A 20,455-nucleotide genomic window follows, 5' to 3' on the forward strand; every position below is an offset into this window, starting at 1 on the left:
TCTGCCAGAGGTTTCTTCCTGTTAAAAGGGAGTCGTTTCTCTCCACAGTCGCCTCAGGCACGCCGCTCAGGCCGGGAGATTGGACCGAAAAACAAAAAGTTTTCAGTGCAGTCTGTTGGTTTTCTTAGCTAGGAAATTGTTTTTGAATTGGCTCTATATGAACGAATTGGATTATTTTATGAATTATGATTATTATTAATTAATTGAATTCCAATTGGCTTGAATTGGACTTACTATCTAAGTGCCTTGAGATGACATTTGTTGTATTTGGCGCTATATAAATAAAAATGAATTGAATTGAATTGAATTGACAAAATATGCCTTAGAGTTGCAGTACCTGAACATAACGAGCATAACGGGTCTCCATTTACCCAGAGTTTTAGGTTCTGGGGAGTTGGCAATACATCATATGTTGCCCATATCAAAATTGTAATACTCCTTTCCTCCATACTCCACAGTTCTTTCCAACTAAGCTTTTTCTTTTCTACACCTTCCCAATTCACCCACCGTCCCTGCTTAGCCTGAGCCACTCCCTTTGCACCCCTTAACATTTCCTCCTGTCTACGAACCTGCTCAACAACTAGCTTTCTCTTCTCCTTGGGACCTGCTCTACTCCACACTGGTTTGCCTGGGCCAAGCCCCAAGCCTCCCGGCCTATTTGCACATTACCCACAATCTCTGTATGTCTAAGAGTTGCTTCTGCCTCCTGAGCTGCCAATCTTGGTTTCCACTTCCTCCCCTTGGTTAGGTTTGGAACCACCTTACTAACTACCACATCTTTACTCCCAGCTAACAGGAGCTCTGTCCTAACTTTAGTACATTTAAACTCCTCTACTAGACTAAATACTGGGAGCTGGAGTATGCCTTTCCCATACAGTGCCACAGTACTTAAGCATCTAGGAACACCTAGCCACTTCCTAATATAAAAGCTTACTAATCTTTCCATTTTTTCTACAACAGATAATGGAATCTCATACACAGACAGTGGCCACATCAACCTAGGAAACAATCCAAACTGCAGACACCACAGCTTCAACTTTCCTGGAAGCTTTATCTATTCTATCCAGTCCCTCAGCAACATCTTTCCGAAACTGCACTGCCTGCTCTCCATCATTCATGTCTGCCTGGTACCACCTGCCTAAACTCTTTACTGCCTTTTCCCTTATTGGAATGCTTTCTTCATCTATTACAAACTTTCTACCACTTAATTTCCCTCTACTTATTGAGATACTTCTAGACTAAGTATGTTTGATTTTCATCCCAGCCCACTTTAGATTTTTATTAAGTCTCTCAAGTATTCTCTTCATACATGGCACTGTTGTAGTCACTAACGTCATATCATCCATGTATGCTCTAATTGGCGTAAGGCGCATGCCATCCTGACGTCTCTCTCCTCATACAACCCACTTGGAAGCTCTAATAATTATCTCCATGGCCATTGTAAATGCTAATGGAGAAATTGTACACCCTGCCATAATGCCTATTTCTAGCCTCTGCCAACCTATTGTGAAACCTGCTGTACTTAAGCACAGTCTAATTTCTTGAAAATATGCTCTTAGTAAGTTAACAACTATTACAGGCACTCTAAAATACTCAAATGCTTGCCAAATAAGGCTATGTGGCACTGAACCAAATGCATTTGCTAGATCCAGAAATATAACATGCAAGTCTTTTTTCTCAATCTTGGCTGTCTGAATCTGATGCCAAATCATGCTAGTGTGCTCTAAACACCCTGTGAAACCTGGTATTCCTGCCTTCTGCACAGTAGTATCTATTAAGCTATTCTTTTCTAAATAACTAGCTAATCTCTGTGCAACCAAACTAAAGAAAATCTTCCCCTCTACATTTAGGAGAGAGATCATCCGGAACTGACTCAGGTCCGAGGACTCTTTCTCCTTTGGAATAAGAACGCCTCCTGCCCTACGCCATGCTCTAGGAATAATCTGTTTCTCCCAAACTATTCTTAATTGCCTCCACAAAAATTTTAGGATATCAGATGCACTTTTATAAACCCGGTAGGGGACTCCATTTGGCCCTGGGGCCGACGAAGCCTTTGCACGCCTGACTACCTCCTCAACCTCCTTCCACCTAGGTGGTCTAACGTCCATCTTATGAGCTATCTCTCCTAATGGTGGCATGTCAGGTGGAAGGCCTACTACTCTACGCTGCTCAAGATCTGAATATGTATTTCTTAGATACTCTTCCACCTCTGACTTTGTTGCCTTAAGCTGCCCTCCCTTTTCCTGGTTAAACAATCCTTTAACAAACTTGAACGGGTCCCTATAAAATGCCGTCCTTACATGTTCTTTCTTCTTTCTCTTTTTCCTAAGACATTCAGCCCTTCTAAGTATTGCTGGCCTGCCTCTCAATTCTTCCTGCAAAACATTAATTCCCCCTCTCTCTTCTTCTGTAGCTTTTTTCCACTGCTTTCTTAAATTTCTTCTTTCCTTAACCAATTTCTCCATCTCTTTTTGCCGTCTAGACTTACCTAAATGTACTCTTTCAACCCTCTTTCTATCTTGCACCCCAAATCTCTACACCATAGGAATGAATTATATTTCCCATCTTCTCTAGCCTATCGCTTGCATTTCCTCCTAACCTACCCAATATTATTGACAAATCTTTATTGACTGCCTCCCATTCTTTGTAACTATTTGCCCTAGGCCACTTAATTCTATCTTTCTGCTCCATATTTCTCTCTCTAACTAGCCTGTTCACCTCAGTATCAGCTGCATCCCTCTTAGAACCTCCTCCTCCACCTCCATAGCTGTGTTATTGATATCCTTCGGACTGTGGTTTTCTACCTGCCGCTGGACTTCATCCGACTTACTCGATTGACTTCTTAAAAAGTACTGATCGATTCTGGTCAGTTCTTGCTCTAGAGAAGAGGTCCGTGCCCCACCTCTTAATCATGTTCGTTCCAGTGTCAGTTGCCATGTAGTCTGCCTGTGAGTCATCTTCCGCCCCTGCTCTCGCTGACTCTAGGGGTATTCTCCTTAATCTGTCTGTAGCTTATGCTGGTTGTAACAAAGCGGCTAGGCCTCGCTACCGCTACCATGGATTGCTAGTCCATGGCAGCACCTTTGGGGTCTTTGCCTCCTGTCAGCTGTCTTTCCAATCTGTCACATGGTCTTTCCCTTGTTGTCAGCTGCCCTGTTCACAACAGTCACTAGCTAGGCTAGAACACAGAATATTGAGATGCACCAATCACAGCACAGCACTTCATGACATCATTCAGTCTCACCTTTTGTCAGGTACTTTGAAGTCTCTGTAGAGCTGTTCTGCCTGTTTATGAAGTCCCAACGACAACAGCACCTCCATGGTCGCCTGGACAGGAAGTGACATCACGTTTATTTACAGCCCCAGAAGCCCCGCCCCTTTACCAACCTGCAGGGACAGCCCCAGAAGCCCCGCCCCTTTACCAACCTGCAGGGACAGCCCCAGAAGCCCCGCCCCCTTCTCATCATCCAGCTTCCGTTGAAAACGAAGGAGACGCATCTCGTCCTCTGTGGCCTGAAGACAGACACAAGAGAAGGACGTCTGAACACACAGACTCTGAACGCACGCTCTCCTTTTGTTCACTTCCTGTTACCTTTGCAGAAAAGTCGTTCTTCGCCTTGTTGTATTCATCCACAGCGCTCTGCAGCTGAGACAGGCGGCTCTCCAACCTCTGCAGACACACAGGTGAGACACACAGGTGAGACACACAGGTGAGACATTCGGGCTCAATGTCCCCCACCTCCCCCGGGACATGGTTGAAGCTCTGCCGGAGGTGGGAGTTGAAACTCCTCTTTACAGGGGATTCCGCAGCAGACCCTCACGTTACGTTTGGGCCTGCCAGGTCTGACCGGCTTCCTCCCCCACCAGCGGAGCCAACTCACCACCGGCTGGTGGATCAGTTGACAGCTCCGCCCCTCTCTTCACTCGAGTGTCCAGGACATACGGCCGCAAGTCCGACGATACGACCACAAAGTCGATCATCGAGCTGCGGCCTAGAGTGTCCTGGTGCCAAGTGCACATATGGACACCCTTATGCCTGAACATGGTGTTCATTATGGACAGTCCGTGACGAGCACAGAAGTCCAACAACAAAACACCACTCTGATTCAGATCGGGGGGGCCGTTCCTCCCAATCACGCCCCTCCAGGTCTCACTGTCATTGCCCACGTGAGCATTGAAGGGAGGGACTCCAAAAAGTGTGGGTACTCTGAACTGCTGTTCGGTGCATAAGCACAAACAACAGTCAGGACCCGTCCCCCCACCCTAAGGCGGAGGGAGGCTACCCTCTGGTCCACCGGGGTAAACCCCAATGTACAGGCGCACAGCCGGGGGGGCAACAAGTATGCCCACACCTGCTCTACTCACTCCAGAGTGGAAGAGAGTCCAACCCCTCTCGAGGAGGCTGGTTCCGGAGCCCAAGCTGTGCATCGAACCGCTCAGCCTCGCGCACCAGCTCAGGCTCCTTCCCCAGCAGAGAGGTGACGTTCCACGTCCCAAGAGCCAGCTTCAGTAGCCGAGGATCAGACCGCCAAGGTCCCTGCCTTCGGCTGCCGCCCAGCTCACACTGCACCCGACCCCCTTGGCCCCTCCCACGGCTGGTGAGCTCGTCGGAAGGGGGACCCAGGGGGGCCCGACCGAGCCCCAGGCGGTCGCTGCCGGGAAGTATGAAATGTCCTGAAGAAAACCAACTTTGTTTGTGTTTGTTTTGTTCAGCTGTGGGACAGACACCTCAGGTTACCTTGTTACAGGTGTGGCTGTTACCAGTAATGGTCCCTGGATAAGTGGGTATACCCCGTATACCCCGTACAGGGTTTCCGCTACATTCATTTCACTGCGGCGGGCCGCCGCACCTTCGTTGTTGCCCGCCGCACCTTCGTCGTTGCCTGCCGCACCTCGGATAAATTCGGAACCCTGTGTTATTGTGTAATTTTCCACATCAAAGCATTCGTCTGCCTTTCCCGCGCTTGATCAGCGTTCCCCCGCCCCGCCCTCTCCCATTTATGACACTGGCTCTCTGACTGGATAACGGGATGAGAGGTGACTTTTTGGAGCCCTCTTTTAATGTGCAAGTTGCCATAATAACTAGCAAAGCATTCGTCTGCCTTTCCCGCGCTTGACCAGCCTTCCACCGCCCTCTCTCATCTGACACCGGCCGGCTCTCTAACTGGATAACGGGATCAGAGGCATAGGCGCCGTCTGCATGGGAGCCCGGGCACCCACGGGGATTAATGAACATCCACGGAGAAATCTGAGCATTGAAGTGACACAATCAACCATTATATAGTATAGCTCGTCAGGTGTCTGGAAACTGCGCGCCGGCGCAATTGCGTTTTCCAACCGGCGGGGAATTTTTCTTGGTCGGGGCAAAACCGGGCTTTCCAAAGCCATGTCATCTGCTGCTGCTGTAGTGTTTTCCCAAAATTCACCGAATCCTTCCCGAATAGCCTTCAGATCGCCTCTCAGTGTGTCAATCATTTCTCTTGCGCTCTGTGTGTGTAGCTGGCGCTTTTGGAGAGCGGCGTTGACCGCCTCCACGCGAGAGAAGAAAGTGAGCATGAGCCGCAAAGAAAAAAAAGTTCCAAACTTCTGCAAGTGCACGAGCAGGCCACTGGCTTTACCCCCTGCATCACCTTTTTCATTTGCGCTCAAGTCCTCTAGAAAGTCCATCAAAGCACTGTAGTTTGCAGCAATGGATTGTAAAGAGGCCGCCTTCACAGTCCAGCGAGTGGGGCAGAGAGGTCTCAGCGATGGTGCGTCTGTACCCTGAAACTCCTTGAACCAAGCGAGTCGTTTTGGTGAATTTCTGATCAGTGTGATCAACTCGCGGATGAGGGACATGAAGTTTCTACATGCAGGGATGCTTTGGGCGACATCATGTACCATTAAATTCAGCAAATGTGCGGTGCAATGCACATACTGCGCCCGGGGCTCCTGCTCCAGCACGCGTGCATTTTAAGAAGACGTACTATGTATGACCAATAAAGAAGTATAAGAATCTGAGTGGATGCGGTCTCCGAGTCGTGAGTTTCAGTACTAGTTTCAGTTTGTATAAATATATTTTCAGTTCAATTCAGTGCATGTTGTGATTATGTCATCGGTTTTTAAGTCGCTTTGTAGAAAAGCGTTTGCCAACTGTAATGTAGGCCTAATTCCATTATCAATTTCAATTCAAATATAGGCTATTTTATTGTAAAATATTGATGTGACATCCGCAGGGAAAATAAATAGGATACATTTATTACAAATACAAATAAAGTGACCAACTCATGAAACGGTTATATTATTGGAAAGCAAGGTTTTATGCAAACGGGTCTTTCTGTGGGTCGCGACCCCCAGTTGGGAACCACGAGCACCCACCGGCATAAACATAAGTCAGCGCCCCTGATCAGAGGTACGTGACGTTGAATTGATGTTATTTCCCAATTATTATTTTATATTTGTGAACAAGTTGTTGAACATTGCTCACGGTTTATATCGGTCCTGGAGTTCCCTTATCAGAAGGCCTTAGAGCTGTTCTTCCAGAAACCCAGGAGAATAAAATGCTCTGAGCCAGCCTGCCAGATTTGCCATTGATCTGTCTCTCTCTCATGTCTGTTCGTGACAAACTTATTTTATCCATTAGCAAATGTTTGATTTAATATAATTTAACAACATTTTGTGTTGTCATTAGGCACACACTAAGTTTATCTGAAAAAGGAACAATAAAAAGATTAATTTTAAAGAAAGAAGAAGATACTTTTTGTAACACAACACTGTTTTACGTTATGGGCATTTCTGAGTGACAGTTGTAAATAAAGAGAATAACTGGAAACATGTGTAATTGTGTTATATCGTGATATCAGCGTGATATAAATTATTGGTTCCCAACCTGGGGGTCGGGGCCCCCAGGGGGTCTCCATGGTTGGCGGGGTCCTGCCACCGCACCTTCAAGGAAATCCTGCAGGAAACACTGCCGTATACCCCGGACTACACCACTGTTACCTTCTCTCTGTAGCTGGCAGTAACGTAGTAGTTGGCGAGCTCCTGATGGTCGTCGTCCTGGTTGTACAGATCCTTCAGAGTTTCTTGTTCCTGCAGCTTACAGAACTGAACACACAGATGCACACAGGTGAAAATGTTAAACGCCATCATCATCATCATGCCGTGGTCAGGGTCAGGGTCAGGGTCAAAGGTCAGGTGAACGCACCTGTCTGTAGAGGCTGAGGGCCACTGGCTGGTTTCTCAGAGTCAAGAAGAAGTCTCCTCGGTTCATTTCGTTCTTCAGGTACGTCACCACCGTGTACACTGACGACATAGAGACACCCATCAGTGACACTCACCTGACAGACAGGTGGAGGCGGGGCTTAAACACCCACCCGTATGCCAGTTGGGGGCGGGGCTTAAACACTCACCTGGCAGACAGGAGGAGGCGGGGCTTAAACACCCACCCGTATGCCAGTTGGGGGCGGGGCTTAAACACTCACCTGGCAGACAGGTGGGAGCGGGGATTAAACACTCACCTGTATGCCAGGTGGGGGCGGGGCTTAAACACTCACCTGGCAGACAGGTGGGAGCGGGGATTAAACACTCACCTGTATGCCAGGTGGGGGCGGGGCTTAAACACTCACCTGGCAGACAGGTGGAGGCGGGGCTTAAACACCCACCCGTATGCCAGTTGGGGGCGGGGCTTAAACACTCACCTGGCAGACAGGTGGAGGCGGGGCTTAAATACCCACCCGTATGCCAGTTGGGGGCGGGGCTTAAACACTCATCTGGCAGACAGGTGGGGGCGGGGCTTACACACTCAACTGTATGCCAGGTGGGGGCGGGGCTTACACACTCACCTGGCAGACAGGTGGAGGCGGGGCTTAAACACTCACCCGTATGCCAGGTGGGGGCGGGGCTTAAACACTCACCTGGCAGGCAGGTAGGGGCGGGGCTTAAACACTCACCCAGGTCAGTGTCTCCGCTCTCCACAGCTTTACTGAGAGCCAGCTGACTTCTCTTCATCTTCAACAGCAAAGGAACCTGCTCACCAGAGCGAGCCTCAAAGTCCAGCAGCTGCCCGGAGAAAAGTACCAGAGTACCACAGAGTACAGCATCAGAGTATCACAGAGTACATCATCAGAATACATCAGAGTACCACAGAGTACTCTGTATGAATGAATTGGATTTATTTTTAATTGAATTAATTGGATTTGATTGGATTATGATTACAATGAATTGGATTCTACTTGGCTTGAAGTGTACGGTATTATTGAGTCTCTTTTGTACATGTCTGTGTGTCACAGTGCTGAGCGTGAGTGAGATTCCCGTTTCCCTGAGGGAACCTCCCAAAGGGATTAATAAAGTTGATCCCCAGTAAAATCTTTCCATCTATTGAAGTGTCTCGAGATGTATTTGTACCTTGATGGCGAGCTCGGTGCGTCCACATTCGTAAGCTTTAGCAGCAATGTGCGAGTACGAAACTCCAGGTGAGTCTCCCACCTTTGCACACAAGGCCCGAGCTATAGCCTCATCTGATAGGTCCTTCTGCTGAACCTGAACACAGGTGAGGAACACAGGTGAGACAGATACAGGTGGGAAACTCAGGTGAGACAGATACAGGTGAGGAACTCTGGTGAGACAGATACAGGTGAGGAACTCTGGTGAGACCGATACAGGTGGGAAACTCTGGTGAGACAGATACAGGTGAGGAACACAGGTGAGGAACTCAGGTGAGACAGATACAGGTGAGGAACTCAGGTGAGACAGATACAGGTGAGGAACTCAGGTGAGACAGATACAGGTGAGGAACTCAGGTGAGACAGACACAGGTGGGAAACTCAGGTGAGACAGACACAGGTGGGAAACTCAGGTGAGACAGATACAGGTGAGGAACTCTGGTGAGACAGATACAGGTGAGGAACTCAGGTGAGAAAGACACAGGTGGGAAACTCAGGTGAGACAGATACAGGTGAGGAACTCAGGTGAGACAGATACAGGTGAGGAACTCTGGTGAGACAGATACAGGTGAGGAACTCTGGTGAGACCGATACAGGTGGGAAACTCTGGTGAGACAGATACAGGTGAGGAACACAGGTGAGGAACTCAGGTGAGACAGATACAAGTGAGGAACTCAGGTGAGACAGATACAGGTGAGGAACTCAGGTGAGACAGATACAGGTGAGGAACTCAGGTGAGACAGATACAGGTGAGGAACTCAGGTGAGACAGATACAGGTGAGGAACTCAGGTGAGACAGATACAGGTGAGGAACTCAGGTGAGACAGATACAGGTGAGGAACTCAGGTGAGACAGATACAACTCAGGTGAGACAGATACAGGTGAGGAACTCAGGTGAGACAGATACAGATGAGGAACTCAGGTGAGACAGATACAGGTGAGGAACTCAGGTGAGACAGATACAGGTGAGGAACTCAGGTGAGACAGATACAGGTGAGGAACTCAGGTGAGACAGATACAGGTGAGGAACTCAGGTGAGACAGATACAGGTGAAGAACTCAGGTGAGACAGACACAGGTGAGGAACTCAGGTGAGACAGATACAGGTGAGGAACTCAGGTGAGACAGATACAGGTGAGGAACTCAGGTGAGACAGATACAGGTGAGGAATTAAGCGAGTCCAGTTACCTTGCAGGAGGCCCAGTGTTTGAGGACTCTGCTGACGCCCTGGTAGTCTGGAATCTTCAGGTAGCGGCAGATTTCAATCGCTAACGGATAAAACTGTCGATATACCAACCTGAGAGACAGGTGAGACACAGGTAGGGTTAGGGTGAGACACGGGTAGGGTTAGGGTGAGACACAGGTAGGGTTAGGGTGAGACAGGTAGGGTTAGGGTGAGAGACAGGTAGGGTTAGGGTGAGACACAGGTAGGGTTACGGTGAGACACAGGTAGGGTTAGGGTGAGACACAGGTAGGGTTAGGGTGAGACACAGGTAGGGTTAGGGTGAGACACAGGTATGAGTGAGAGAGACACATGAGACAGACTCACCTGTCAGTCAGCACCTGTAGAGTCATCTGTTTGAATCTGACATCAAAGGTCAAGAATTATATCACCATGGAAACAGTATGAACGCATCTCCCTCGTACTATGACCACAGTGGTTGAGTCCACAAACCCTAAACACGACATCTCCCATGATGCACCTTAGCAACACGATAGGATACTGAGTGTACGTGAGCGGCATTCCCACGCCACTCTCTCTGACGGCGTTCAGCACACGCAGCTCTCTGCAGGTGGACACGAAGTGGTCCGCACTGAAGTCCGACAGGAAACACTTCCCAAAGGACGCCGCCTGGAGGACAAGATGCCACGTTACGCCCCCCTGAGGTCAGTTTAGAACCCGGGACATTCACATACTGAACAGCGTTCTCACCTTCATCAGGGACTTCTGGGTCCCCGGGTCGTACTCGTGACCTGCCGCCTCAACACACTGCCGGACAGCGTCTCCCAGCACGTTCTGCTCCTTGATCTCTCTCAGGTACTCGTCGGCCTTCTGGCTGGACTTCTGCACAAACAGGAACGAGACGTCACACCTGTGCAGACCTCCTACCTAACCCTAACCACGTACTCCTGGTGCAGGTTAGGGTAACCTAACTAACCCTAACCTCCAGCTGGGTAACCTAACTAACCCTAACCTCGTACTCTCGGTGCAGGTTAGGGTAACCTAACTAACCCTAACCTCCAGCTGGGTAACCTAACTAACCCTAACCTCGTACTCTCGGTGCAGGTTAGGGTAACCTAACTAACCCTAACCTCCAGCTGGGTAACCTAACTAACCCTAACCTCGTACTCTCGGTGCAGGTTAGGGTAACCTTACTAACCCCAACCCTAACTAACCTTAACCCTAACTAAACCTAACTAACCCTAACCTCCAGCTGGGTAACCCTAACCCTAACCTCGTACTCCCGGTGCAGGTTAGGGTAACCTAACTAACCCCAACCCTAACTAACCTTAACCCTAACTAAACCTACCTAACCCTAACCCTTAAGGGCGGTTTATGGTCGGAAACCAGGTCGTCTGCGTGTGTCGCAGTTAACGCAGACATGACCCCCCCTTACGCAGACACTCTGGTGCACCTCCCCAAAATTGTAACTCACCGCAGATAGTGCCGCAGATATCGTCGCAGGGAGGAGAGAAAGGAGCCCTCTGATTGGTCAACTCTACATCCGCTCTACACTTTGCGTATTTCCGGTTTGCTAACCGGCTAATGGTGACGCTAACCGTGCTAACCGTGACGATTCTTTCGCCTCTCTGCCAGCTCCAGCAGTAGCAATATTTCTTCTATTTCTAGATCGATCAGCTGCATCTCAATCAAAGTGCGCATTCGTCCAGTCGCCATTGTTGTTGAATGACCTCCGTAACCGGAAGAGAAACACGCCACCCACCACACCCACAATCCTAGCTTGTTCGTGATTGTCCCTCTTGCGTTGTGGCGTGGAATTAACATAGCGCAGACCGCGCTTCAAAATTGGGCATAAATCAAAAATAACTGCGTCATGTCTGCGACAAGCTCACTGCAACACACTGCAGCGAGAGTATACACGGCCCTTAACCTCGTACTCCCGGTGCGCCTCCAGCAGCAGAGCTCCAGGGGCCATGGAGGCGATCTTGAAGATGTCCTGACAGACCAGAGGAACCTCCTGCAGCAGGTCCTGGCTGCTGGAGCTGAGGATTCGAACTCCGTCCAGTTCTCCCACCAACACAGACTGATCCTCGATGGGGAACCTAAGGTCAGGGTCAAGGGTTTAACACGGGGCAGCTGAGGTGTACCCGGGGCAGCTTAGGTGTACCTGGACCACCTGGAGTTCACATCCCTGAAGATCTGAAGCTCCAGCAGAACCAGCTGAACCCGTTACTGGGTTAAAGGATACTGGATGGTGTCATTACAGGCTCCAGCCACCAGGAGTAACCGGTCCCACATCAGCACCACAGAGGGCTGCTGGCTCTTCGGTCTGCGGCACCTGAACAGATGGACCAGGTGAGTGAACAGACTGAAGGTGGACAGGTAAGCAGACAGGTAAGCAGACAGGTAAGCAGACAGGTAAGCAGACAGGTAAGCAGACAGGTAAGCAAGCAGGTAAGCAAGCAGGTAAGCAAGCAGGTAAGCAAGCAGGTAAGCAGACAGGTAAGCATACAGGTAAGCAAACAGGTAAGCAAACAGGTAAGCGAGCAGGTAAGCAGACAGGTAAGCAGACAGGTAAGCAGACAGGTAAGCAAACAGGTAAACAGGAAGGTAAGCAGACAGGTAAGCAGACAGGTAAGCAAACAGGTAAACAGGAAGGTAAACAGGAAGGTAAGCAGACAGGTAAGCGAGCAGGTAAGCAGACAGGTAAGCAGACAGGTAAGCAGACAGGTAAGCAAACAGGTAAACAGGAAGGTAAGCAGACAGGTAAGCAGACAGGTAAGCAGACAGGTAAACAGAAAGGTAAGCAGGGTGGGTTATACCTGGGGTTTGGATTTTTACTATAATTTAAGTTTAATTGTTTCTTTATATGCAATTGTACATAAGCATATGGTAAACCTACCAGACCATCTGTTTGGGCGGTGTTGACCTTTTGGTGTTGACTTCACTCAGTTTCTCCTGCAGACAGAAGGTTCACCTGTTCATCTTCCACACAGATCTAACCCACCCTCTCAGGTAACACAGGTGAGAGAAGAGTTTAGCTGCTCACCTGCAGGTTGGACGAGCCAGTCCACAGGTGTCCGTTGTCAGTGAAGAGAGCCACGTACTTGTAACTGAAAGACACCGACATGTGGACGATGCTGCCAGCCTGAGGACTGAGACCTGGAGGATACTGAGGACAGGTGAACAGGTGGTCAGACAGGTACCTGAGCTGATGTTTCAGCTGTCCACATGTGCGTCCGTCTCACCACTGCAGTGCAGGACGTGTTATCCAGGACAAAGAGTTCAGGTCCGTTGGACAGCAGAACCTTTGTCTGTCTGTCCTGAGTAAGGACGGCCCAGCAGGTGGGCTTCCCCTGCAGACCTGTGGAGGGCGGAGACAGGTGAGAGACAGGTGAGAAACAGGTGAGAGACAGGTGAGATAAAGGTCTGGACCCCAGGTGAGATAAAGGTCTGGACCCCAGGTGAGATACGGGACAGGTGAGATAAAGGTCTGAACCCCAGGTGAGATAAAGGTCTGGACCCCAGGTGAGATACGGGACAGGTGAGATAAAGGTCTGGACCCCAGGTGAGATAAAAGTCTGAACCCCAGGTGAGATACAGGACAGGTGAGATAAAGGTCTGAACCCCAGGTGAGATACAGGACAGGTGAGATACAGGTCTGAACCCCAGGTGAGATACAGGACAGGTGAGATACAGGTCTGAACCCCAGGTGAGATACAGGACAGGTGAGATACAGGTCTGAACCCCAGGTGAGATACAGGACAGGTGAGATACAGGTCTGAACCCCAGGTGAGATACGGGACAGGTGAGATACAGGACAGGTGAGATACAGGTCTGAACCCCAGGTGAGATAAAGGTCTGAACCCCCAGGTGAGATATGGGACAGGTGAGATAAAGGTCTTAACCCCAGGTGAGATACAGGACAGGTGAGATAAAGGTCTGAACCCCAGATGAGATACGGAACAGGTGAGATACGGGACAGGTGAGATACAGGACAGGTGAGATACAGGTCTGAACCCCAGGTGAGATAAAGGTCTGAACCCCAGGTGAGATATGGGACAGGTGAGATAAAGGTCTGAACCCCAGGTGAGATACAGGTCTGAACCCCAGGTGAGATAAAGGTCTGAACCCCAGGTGAGATATGGGACAGGTGAGATAAAGGTCTGAACCCCAGGTGAGATACAGGACAGGTGAGATACAGGACAGGTGAGATAAAGGTCTGAACCCCAGGTGAGATAAAGGTCTGGACCCCAGGTGAGATACGGGACAGGTGAGATAAAGCTCTGAACCCCAGGTGAGATACGGGACAGGTGAGATAAAGGTCTGAACCCCAGGTGAGATACGGGACAGGTGAGATACGGGACAGGTGAGATACAGGACAGGTGAGATACAGGTCTGAACCCCAGGTGAGATAAAGGTCTGAACCCCAGGTGAGATATGGGACAGGTGAGATAAAGGTCTGAACCCCAGGTGAGATACAGGTCTGAACCCCAGGTGAGATAAAGGTCTGAACCCCAGGTGAGATATGGGACAGGTGAGATAAAGGTCTGAACCCCAGGTGAGATACAGGACAGGTGAGATAAAGGTCTGAACCCCAGGTGAGATACGGGACAGGTGAGATACAGGACAGGTGAGATACAGGTCTGAACCCCAGGTGAGATAAAGGTCTGGACCCCAGGTGAGATACGGGACAGGTGAGATAAAGCTCTGAACCCCAGGTGAGATACGGGACAGGTGAGATAAAGGTCTGAACCCCAGGTGAGATACGGGACAGGTGAGATAAAGCTCTGAACCCCAGGTGAGATACAGGACAGGTGAGATAAAGGTCTGAACCCCAGGTGAGATACAGGACAGGTGAGATAAAGCTCTGAACCCCAGGTGAGATACAGGACAGGTGAGATAAAGGTCTGAACCCCAGGTGAGATAAAGCTCTGAACCCCAGGTGAGATAAAGCTCTGAACCCCAGGTGAGATACGGGACAGGTGAGATAAAGGTCTGAACCCCAGGTGAGATACGGGACAGGTGAGATAAAGCTCTGAACCCCAGGTGAGATACGGGACAGGTGAGATAAAGGTCTGAGCCCCAGGTGAGATACGGGACAGGTGAGATAAAGGTCTGGACCCCTGGTGAGATAAAGGTCTGAACCCCAGGTGAGATACAGGACAGGTGAGATAAAGCTCTGAACCCCAGGTGAGATACAGGACAGGTGAGATAAAGGTCTGAACCCCAGGTGAGATAAAGCTCTGAACCCCAGGTGAGATAAAGCTCTGAACCCCAGGTGAGATAAAGGTCTGGACCCCAGGTGAGATAAAGGTCTGGACCCCAGGTGAGATACAGGACAGGTGAGAAAAAGCTCTGAACCCCAGGTGAGAAAAAGCTCTGAACCCCAGGTGAGATACGGGACAGGTGAGATAAAGGTCTGAACCCCAAGTGAGATAAAGGTCTGGACCCCAGGTGAGATACAGGACAGGTGAGATAAAGGTCTGAACCCCAGGTGAGATATGGAACAGGTGAGATAAAGGTCTGAACCCCAGGTGAGATACAGGACAGGTGAGATAAAGCTCTGAACCCCAGGTGAGATATGGAACAGGTGAGATAAAGGTCTGGACCCCAGGTGAGATACGGGACAGGTGAGATAAAGGTCTGGACCCCAGGTTAGATACGGGACAGGTGAGATAAAGGTCTGGACCCCAGGTGAGATACGGGACAGGTGAGATAAAGGTCTGAACCCCAAGTGAGATAAAGGTCTGGACCCCAGGTGAGATACAGGACAGGTGAGATAAAGCTCTGAACCCCAGGTGAGATACGGGACAGGTGAGATAAAGGTCTGGACCCCAGGTGAGATACGGGACAGGTGAGATAAAGGTCTGGACCCCAGGTGAGATAAAGGTCTGAACCCCAGGTGAGATACAGGACAGGTGAGATAAAGCTCTGAACCCCAGGTGAGATACGGGACAGGTGAGATAAAGGTCTGGACCCCAGGTGAGATACGGGACAGGTGAGATAAAGGTCTGGACCCCAGGTGAGATAAAGGTCTGAACCCCAGGTGAGATATGGAACAGGTGAGATAAAGGTCTGAACCCCAGGTGAGATACAGGACAGGTGAGATAAAGCTCTGAACCCCAGGTGAGATACGGGACAGGTGAGGTAAAGGTCTGGACCCCAGGTGAGATACGGGACAGGTGAGATAAAGGTCTGAACCCCAAGTGAGATAAAGGTCTGGACCCCAGGTGAGATACAGGACAGGTGAGATAAAGCTCTGAACCCCAGGTGAGATACGGGACAGGTGAGATAAAGGTCTGGACCCCAGGTGAGATACGGGACAGGTGAGATAAAGGTCTGGACCCCAGGTGAGATACAGGACAGGTGAGATAAAGCTCTGAACCCCAGGTGAGATACGGGACAGGTGAGATAAAGGTCTGGACCCCAGGTGAGATACGGGACAGGTGAGATAAAGGTCTGGACCCCAGGTGAGATACGGGACAGGTGAGATAAAGGTCTGGACCCCAGGTGAGATAAAGGTCTGAACCCCAGGTGAGATACGGGACAGGTGAGGTAAAGGTCTGGACCCCAGGTGAGATACGGGACAGGTGAGATAAAGGTCTGAACCCCAAGTGAGATAAAGGTCTGGACCCCAGGTGAGATACAGGACAGGTGAGATAAAGCTCTGAACCCCAGGTGAGATACGAGACAGGTGAGATAAAGGTCTGGACCCCAGGTGAGATACGGGACAGGTGAGATAAAGGTCTGGACCCCAGGTGAGATACAGGACAGGTGAGATAAAGCTCTGAACCCCAGGTGAGATACGGGACAGGTGAGATAAAGGTCTGGACCCCAGGTGAGATACGGGACAGGTGAGATAAAGGTCTGGACCCCAGGTGAGATACGGGACAGGTGAGATAAAGGTCTGGACCCCTGGACCCAACAAAGCCAGTTTCTCTTTAATGTTTTGAATGAAACATCTAAATGCTCACTGACATTCTGACTCACCTGGAACCTCAGGTAACCTGCGAAGCTTCAGGTCCTCGATATTGGTTGCCAAGGTGAAGCGGGAGGATCCCGTTACTATGGCGATACCTGTTCCATAAGGAGAGTGGAACACCTTGGCCTCTAACACCTGACTCTGGACCACTTCCTGTTCAAACAACAACAACATGGTTGACATAGACCTGTCCTGTGCAGATGTAGTTAGTTAGGTAACTAGTTAACAGGCTGACCTGCCCCATGCTTAACTAGTTGACAGACTGACCTGTCCCATGCTTAACTAGTTAACAGACTGACCTGTCCCATGCTGAAGTGTCTCTTGTAGTCAACTAGTGTCTCTTGTAGTTAACTAGTGAACAGACTGACCTGTCCCATGTGAAGTGTCTCTTGTAGTCAACTAGTGTCTCTTGTAGTTAACTAGTTAACAGACTGACCTTTCCCATGCTGAAGTGTCTCTTGTAGTCAACTAGTGTCTCTTGTAGTTAACTAGTTAACAGACTAACCTGTCCCATGCTAAAGTGTCTCTTGTAGTTAACTAGTTAACAGACTAACCTGTCCCATGCTAAAGTGTCTCTTGTAGTTAACTAGTTAACAGACTGACCTGTTCCATGCTGAAGTGTCTCTCGTAGTTAACTAGTGAACAGACTGACCTGTCCCATGCTGAAGTGTCTCTTGTAGTCAACTAGTGTCTCTTGTAGTTAACTAGTTAACAGACTAACCTGTCCCATGCTAAAATGTCTCTTGTAGTTAACTAGTTAACAGACTAACCTGTCCCATGCTAAAGTGTCTCTTGTAGGTAACTAGTGTATCTAGTAGTTAACTAGTGTCTCTTGTAGTTAACTAGTTAACAGACTAACCTGTCTCGTGCTAACGTGTCTCTTGTAGTTAACTTAGTTAACAGACTAACCCATCCCATGCTAAAGTGTCTCTTGTAGGTAACTAGTGTCTCTTGTAGTTAACAAGTTAACAGGCTAACCTGTCCCATGCTAAAGTGTCTCTTGTAGTTAACTAGTGTCTCTTGTAGTTAACAGGCTAACCTGTCCCATGCTAAATTGTCTCTTGTAGGTATTTAGTGTCTGTTGTAGTTAACTAGTTAACAGGATAACCTGTCCCATGCTGAAGTGTCTCTTGTGGTTAACTAGTTAACAGACTAACCTGTCACATGCTAAAGTGTCTCTTGTACTTAACAGGCTAACCTGTCCCATGCTAAAGTGTCTCTTGTAGGTAACTAGTGTCTCTTGTTGTTAACTAGTTAACAGACTAACCTGTCCAATGCTGAAGTGTCTCTTGTAGTTAACTAGTTAACAGACTAACCTGTCCCATGCTGAAGTGTCTCTTGTAGTTAACTAGTTAACAGACTAACCTGTCCCATGCTGAAGTGTCTCTTGAAGGTTCCAAAGAGGTCATAGATCAGAACTGATCCGTCCTCCTGAACACACAGCAGCTCATCACTGACCGACCAACCCAGATGGACGACTGGACCGCTCTTCCACTGATGGAAGCAGATCAAAGCAAACTTTATTTATAAAGCACTTTTCATACATTAAAATGTAGCACAAAGTGCTATAAATGTTTAAAAGCAAATGAGAGAGATGCAGGTGAGACAGGTGAGACAGGTGAGACAGGTGAGAGGGAAACAGGTGAGAGGGAGGCAGGTGAGAGGGAGGCCGGCGTGTGCGTGTCCTTACGGGGAAGCTTGCGATGGAGACTCCGGAAGCAGAATAAATCTCTAACTGAGGACGGGAGCTGGGAGAACGTCTGACTGGTTCTCTGAGGAGAGCTGAGGCAGAAACACAGCGTTAGCACATTTAAATGTGAGGGTTCTGTTCAGGTTAGGGTTAGGTTAGGTTAGCCTATCCCTAACCCTAACCTAACCCTAACATGAACAACAACACACCTACTGGTCCTCCGTACGGAGCTGCAGCCACCAGGCTGTCTCTGAGTCCATCCCGCAGACTCCAGCACATTTCATACAGCTCCGTCTTCCTGTGAGGGTTTGGGTTAGAGAACACAGAAAAACAAATAAAAACATTATACACACGAAATAAAAACAAAGTATTTCACCTGGCTGAACTCTGGTTCTGATTGGCTCCACTCTTCTGCTTAATGTGACGTCAAAATGTTTTTAACGCCCCCCCACAGTGTCGGATGGAGGTGATTAAAGTAGAAAACCGGTTAATGGCTAAGCTAGCATCAGGCTAATGGGGCCTTAAAACAGCCTTAATGCACCTGAATAAAAGTATTATTTAAACAGGCTGCACCAGGCAGATGAACAGTCACCTGACTTCCGGTGTGCAGCTGACAGCTAAGGCTAAAAACAGAAGCTAACGCTAACAACAGAAGCTAGCAGCGGGAGGAGCGGAGCGGACTGACCGATAAAAAGCTTCTCCCAGCGGGTTCCAGTTGGCCGTGATGAACGCCATGCTGGAGGACCCTCAGTTTATGGGGATATGATGATGATGATGGTGGTCTGCTGCTGGCTGTGTGACTCGGTCAGCTGACTGCTTCTTCTTCTACGGTGCAATAAGCAGCAGGTTCTTCTTCTTCTTCTTCTTGTAATTTATTGGCTGTTAGCATCCGTAATGTTGCATTACCGCCACCAACGGTACAATTATGTAACTGCGGGTGTGGAGTGTCGATGAAGGAGTGACAAAATAAAACAAAATAAAATAAAATAAATAGACAAATAAATAAACAATTCACTAAATAAATAAAAAATTAAACGAAATCCTTTCAAAAAGTCCTGTAGTCTTTAAGAAATTAAACACAAATCTCCAAGCTGAGGGCAGAGAAAAGGAAAGTAGAGCCTGGCCTCACCCAGTTCTCTAACCTCCATCCAAGGCACTTTTATTTATAGAGCACAATTCGTACACAAGGGAATTCACAGTTCTTTACAGCTACATAAAATCACAAGAAGGCAATAAAATCATTAAAACAAAAACAAAACAAAAAAAAACATAAAAAATAATCATTAAATAATTAATTTAAAAGCAAAGAGTGCAGATAAAATACTTTCAGGTGTCATATGCACAGCTAAACAGAACTGTTTTCAGCCTGGATTTAAAAATTGTCAGAGTTGAGGCCTGTCTCACATCTTCTGGAAGGCTGTTCCAGATTTTAGGAGCATAAAACTGAAACGCAGCCTCACCTTGTTTAGTCCTGACTCTGGGCACCAGCAGGAGACCCCTCCCTGAAGGCTCTGCCTCCCAAACTGACAGCTGGTTCCTCAGAGAGGGGCCTGATAACTGGAGGCTCTGCCTCCCAAACTGGCAGCTGGTTCCACAGAGAGGGGCCTGATAACTGAAGGCTCTGCCTCCCAAACTGGCAGCTGGTTCCACAGAAATGGGCCTGATAACCGAAGGCTCTGCCTCCCAAACTGGCAGCTGGTTCCACAGAGAGGGGCCTGATAACTGAAGGCTCTGCCTCCCAAACTGGCAGCTGGTTCCACAGAAATGGGCCTGATAACCGAAGGCTCTGCCTCCCAAACTGGCAGCTGGTTCCACAGAGAGGGGCCTGATAACTGAAGGCTCTGCCTCCCAAACTGGCAGCTGGTTCCACAGAGAGGGGCCTGATAACTGAAGGCTCTGCCTCCCAGACTGGCAGCTGGTTCCACAGAGAGGGGCCTGATAACTGAAGGCTCTGCCTCCCAAACTGGCAGCTGGTTCCACAGAGAGGGGCCTGATAACTGAAGGCTCTGCCTCCCAGACTGGCAGCTGGTTCCAAAGAGAGGGGCCTGATAACTGAAGGCTCTGCCTCCCAAACTGGCAGCTGGTTCCACAGAGAGGGGCCTGATAACTGAAGGCCCTGCCTGGCAGCTGGTTCCAAAGAGAGGGGCCTGATAACTGAAGGCTCTGCCTCCCAAA

General features: G+C 49.0%; 1 protein-coding gene across 3 annotated transcripts in view; it reads right to left on the minus strand.

Moving 5' to 3' along the window:
* vps16 (VPS16 core subunit of CORVET and HOPS complexes) overlaps window positions 1–20,455 on the minus strand; it is a 30,229-nt gene that overhangs the window by 8,073 nt on the left and 1,701 nt on the right. The window contains exons 1-21 of one of the 3 annotated variants that reach the window (XM_075477225.1): window positions 18,966–19,162; window positions 18,490–18,578; window positions 18,281–18,372; window positions 17,956–18,084; window positions 16,599–16,743; window positions 12,854–12,969; window positions 12,655–12,777; window positions 12,508–12,563; window positions 11,854–11,943; window positions 11,536–11,707; window positions 10,356–10,487; window positions 10,147–10,274; window positions 9,972–10,007; window positions 9,611–9,719; window positions 8,386–8,520; window positions 7,932–8,040; window positions 7,187–7,284; window positions 6,982–7,086; window positions 3,593–3,670; window positions 3,427–3,513; window positions 3,245–3,327 (exon numbers count right to left, since the gene is read on the minus strand). In XM_075477225.1, coding sequence (XP_075333340.1) covers window positions 3,245–3,327; window positions 3,427–3,513; window positions 3,593–3,670; window positions 6,982–7,086; window positions 7,187–7,284; window positions 7,932–8,040; window positions 8,386–8,520; window positions 9,611–9,719; window positions 9,972–10,007; window positions 10,147–10,274; window positions 10,356–10,487; window positions 11,536–11,707; window positions 11,854–11,943; window positions 12,508–12,563; window positions 12,655–12,777; window positions 12,854–12,969; window positions 16,599–16,743; window positions 17,956–18,084; window positions 18,281–18,372; window positions 18,490–18,578; window positions 18,966–19,015 — 2,162 coding nt within the window. In that variant the 5' untranslated portion in view covers window positions 19,016–19,162. Of the gene's footprint in view, window positions 1–3,244; window positions 3,328–3,426; window positions 3,514–3,592; window positions 3,671–6,981; window positions 7,087–7,186; window positions 7,285–7,931; window positions 8,041–8,385; window positions 8,521–9,610; window positions 9,720–9,971; window positions 10,008–10,146; window positions 10,275–10,355; window positions 10,488–11,535; window positions 11,708–11,853; window positions 11,944–12,507; window positions 12,564–12,654; window positions 12,778–12,853; window positions 12,970–16,598; window positions 16,744–16,889; window positions 16,929–17,955; window positions 18,085–18,280; window positions 18,373–18,489; window positions 18,579–18,965; window positions 19,163–20,455 lie in introns of those variants that run through there. The other 2 variants (XM_075477226.1, XM_075477227.1) reach the window with 2 other exon arrangements.

This window comes from Odontesthes bonariensis, chromosome 11 (genome assembly GCF_027942865.1).
Source record: "Odontesthes bonariensis isolate fOdoBon6 chromosome 11, fOdoBon6.hap1, whole genome shotgun sequence".
NCBI lineage: Eukaryota > Metazoa > Chordata > Actinopteri > Atheriniformes > Atherinopsidae > Odontesthes > Odontesthes bonariensis.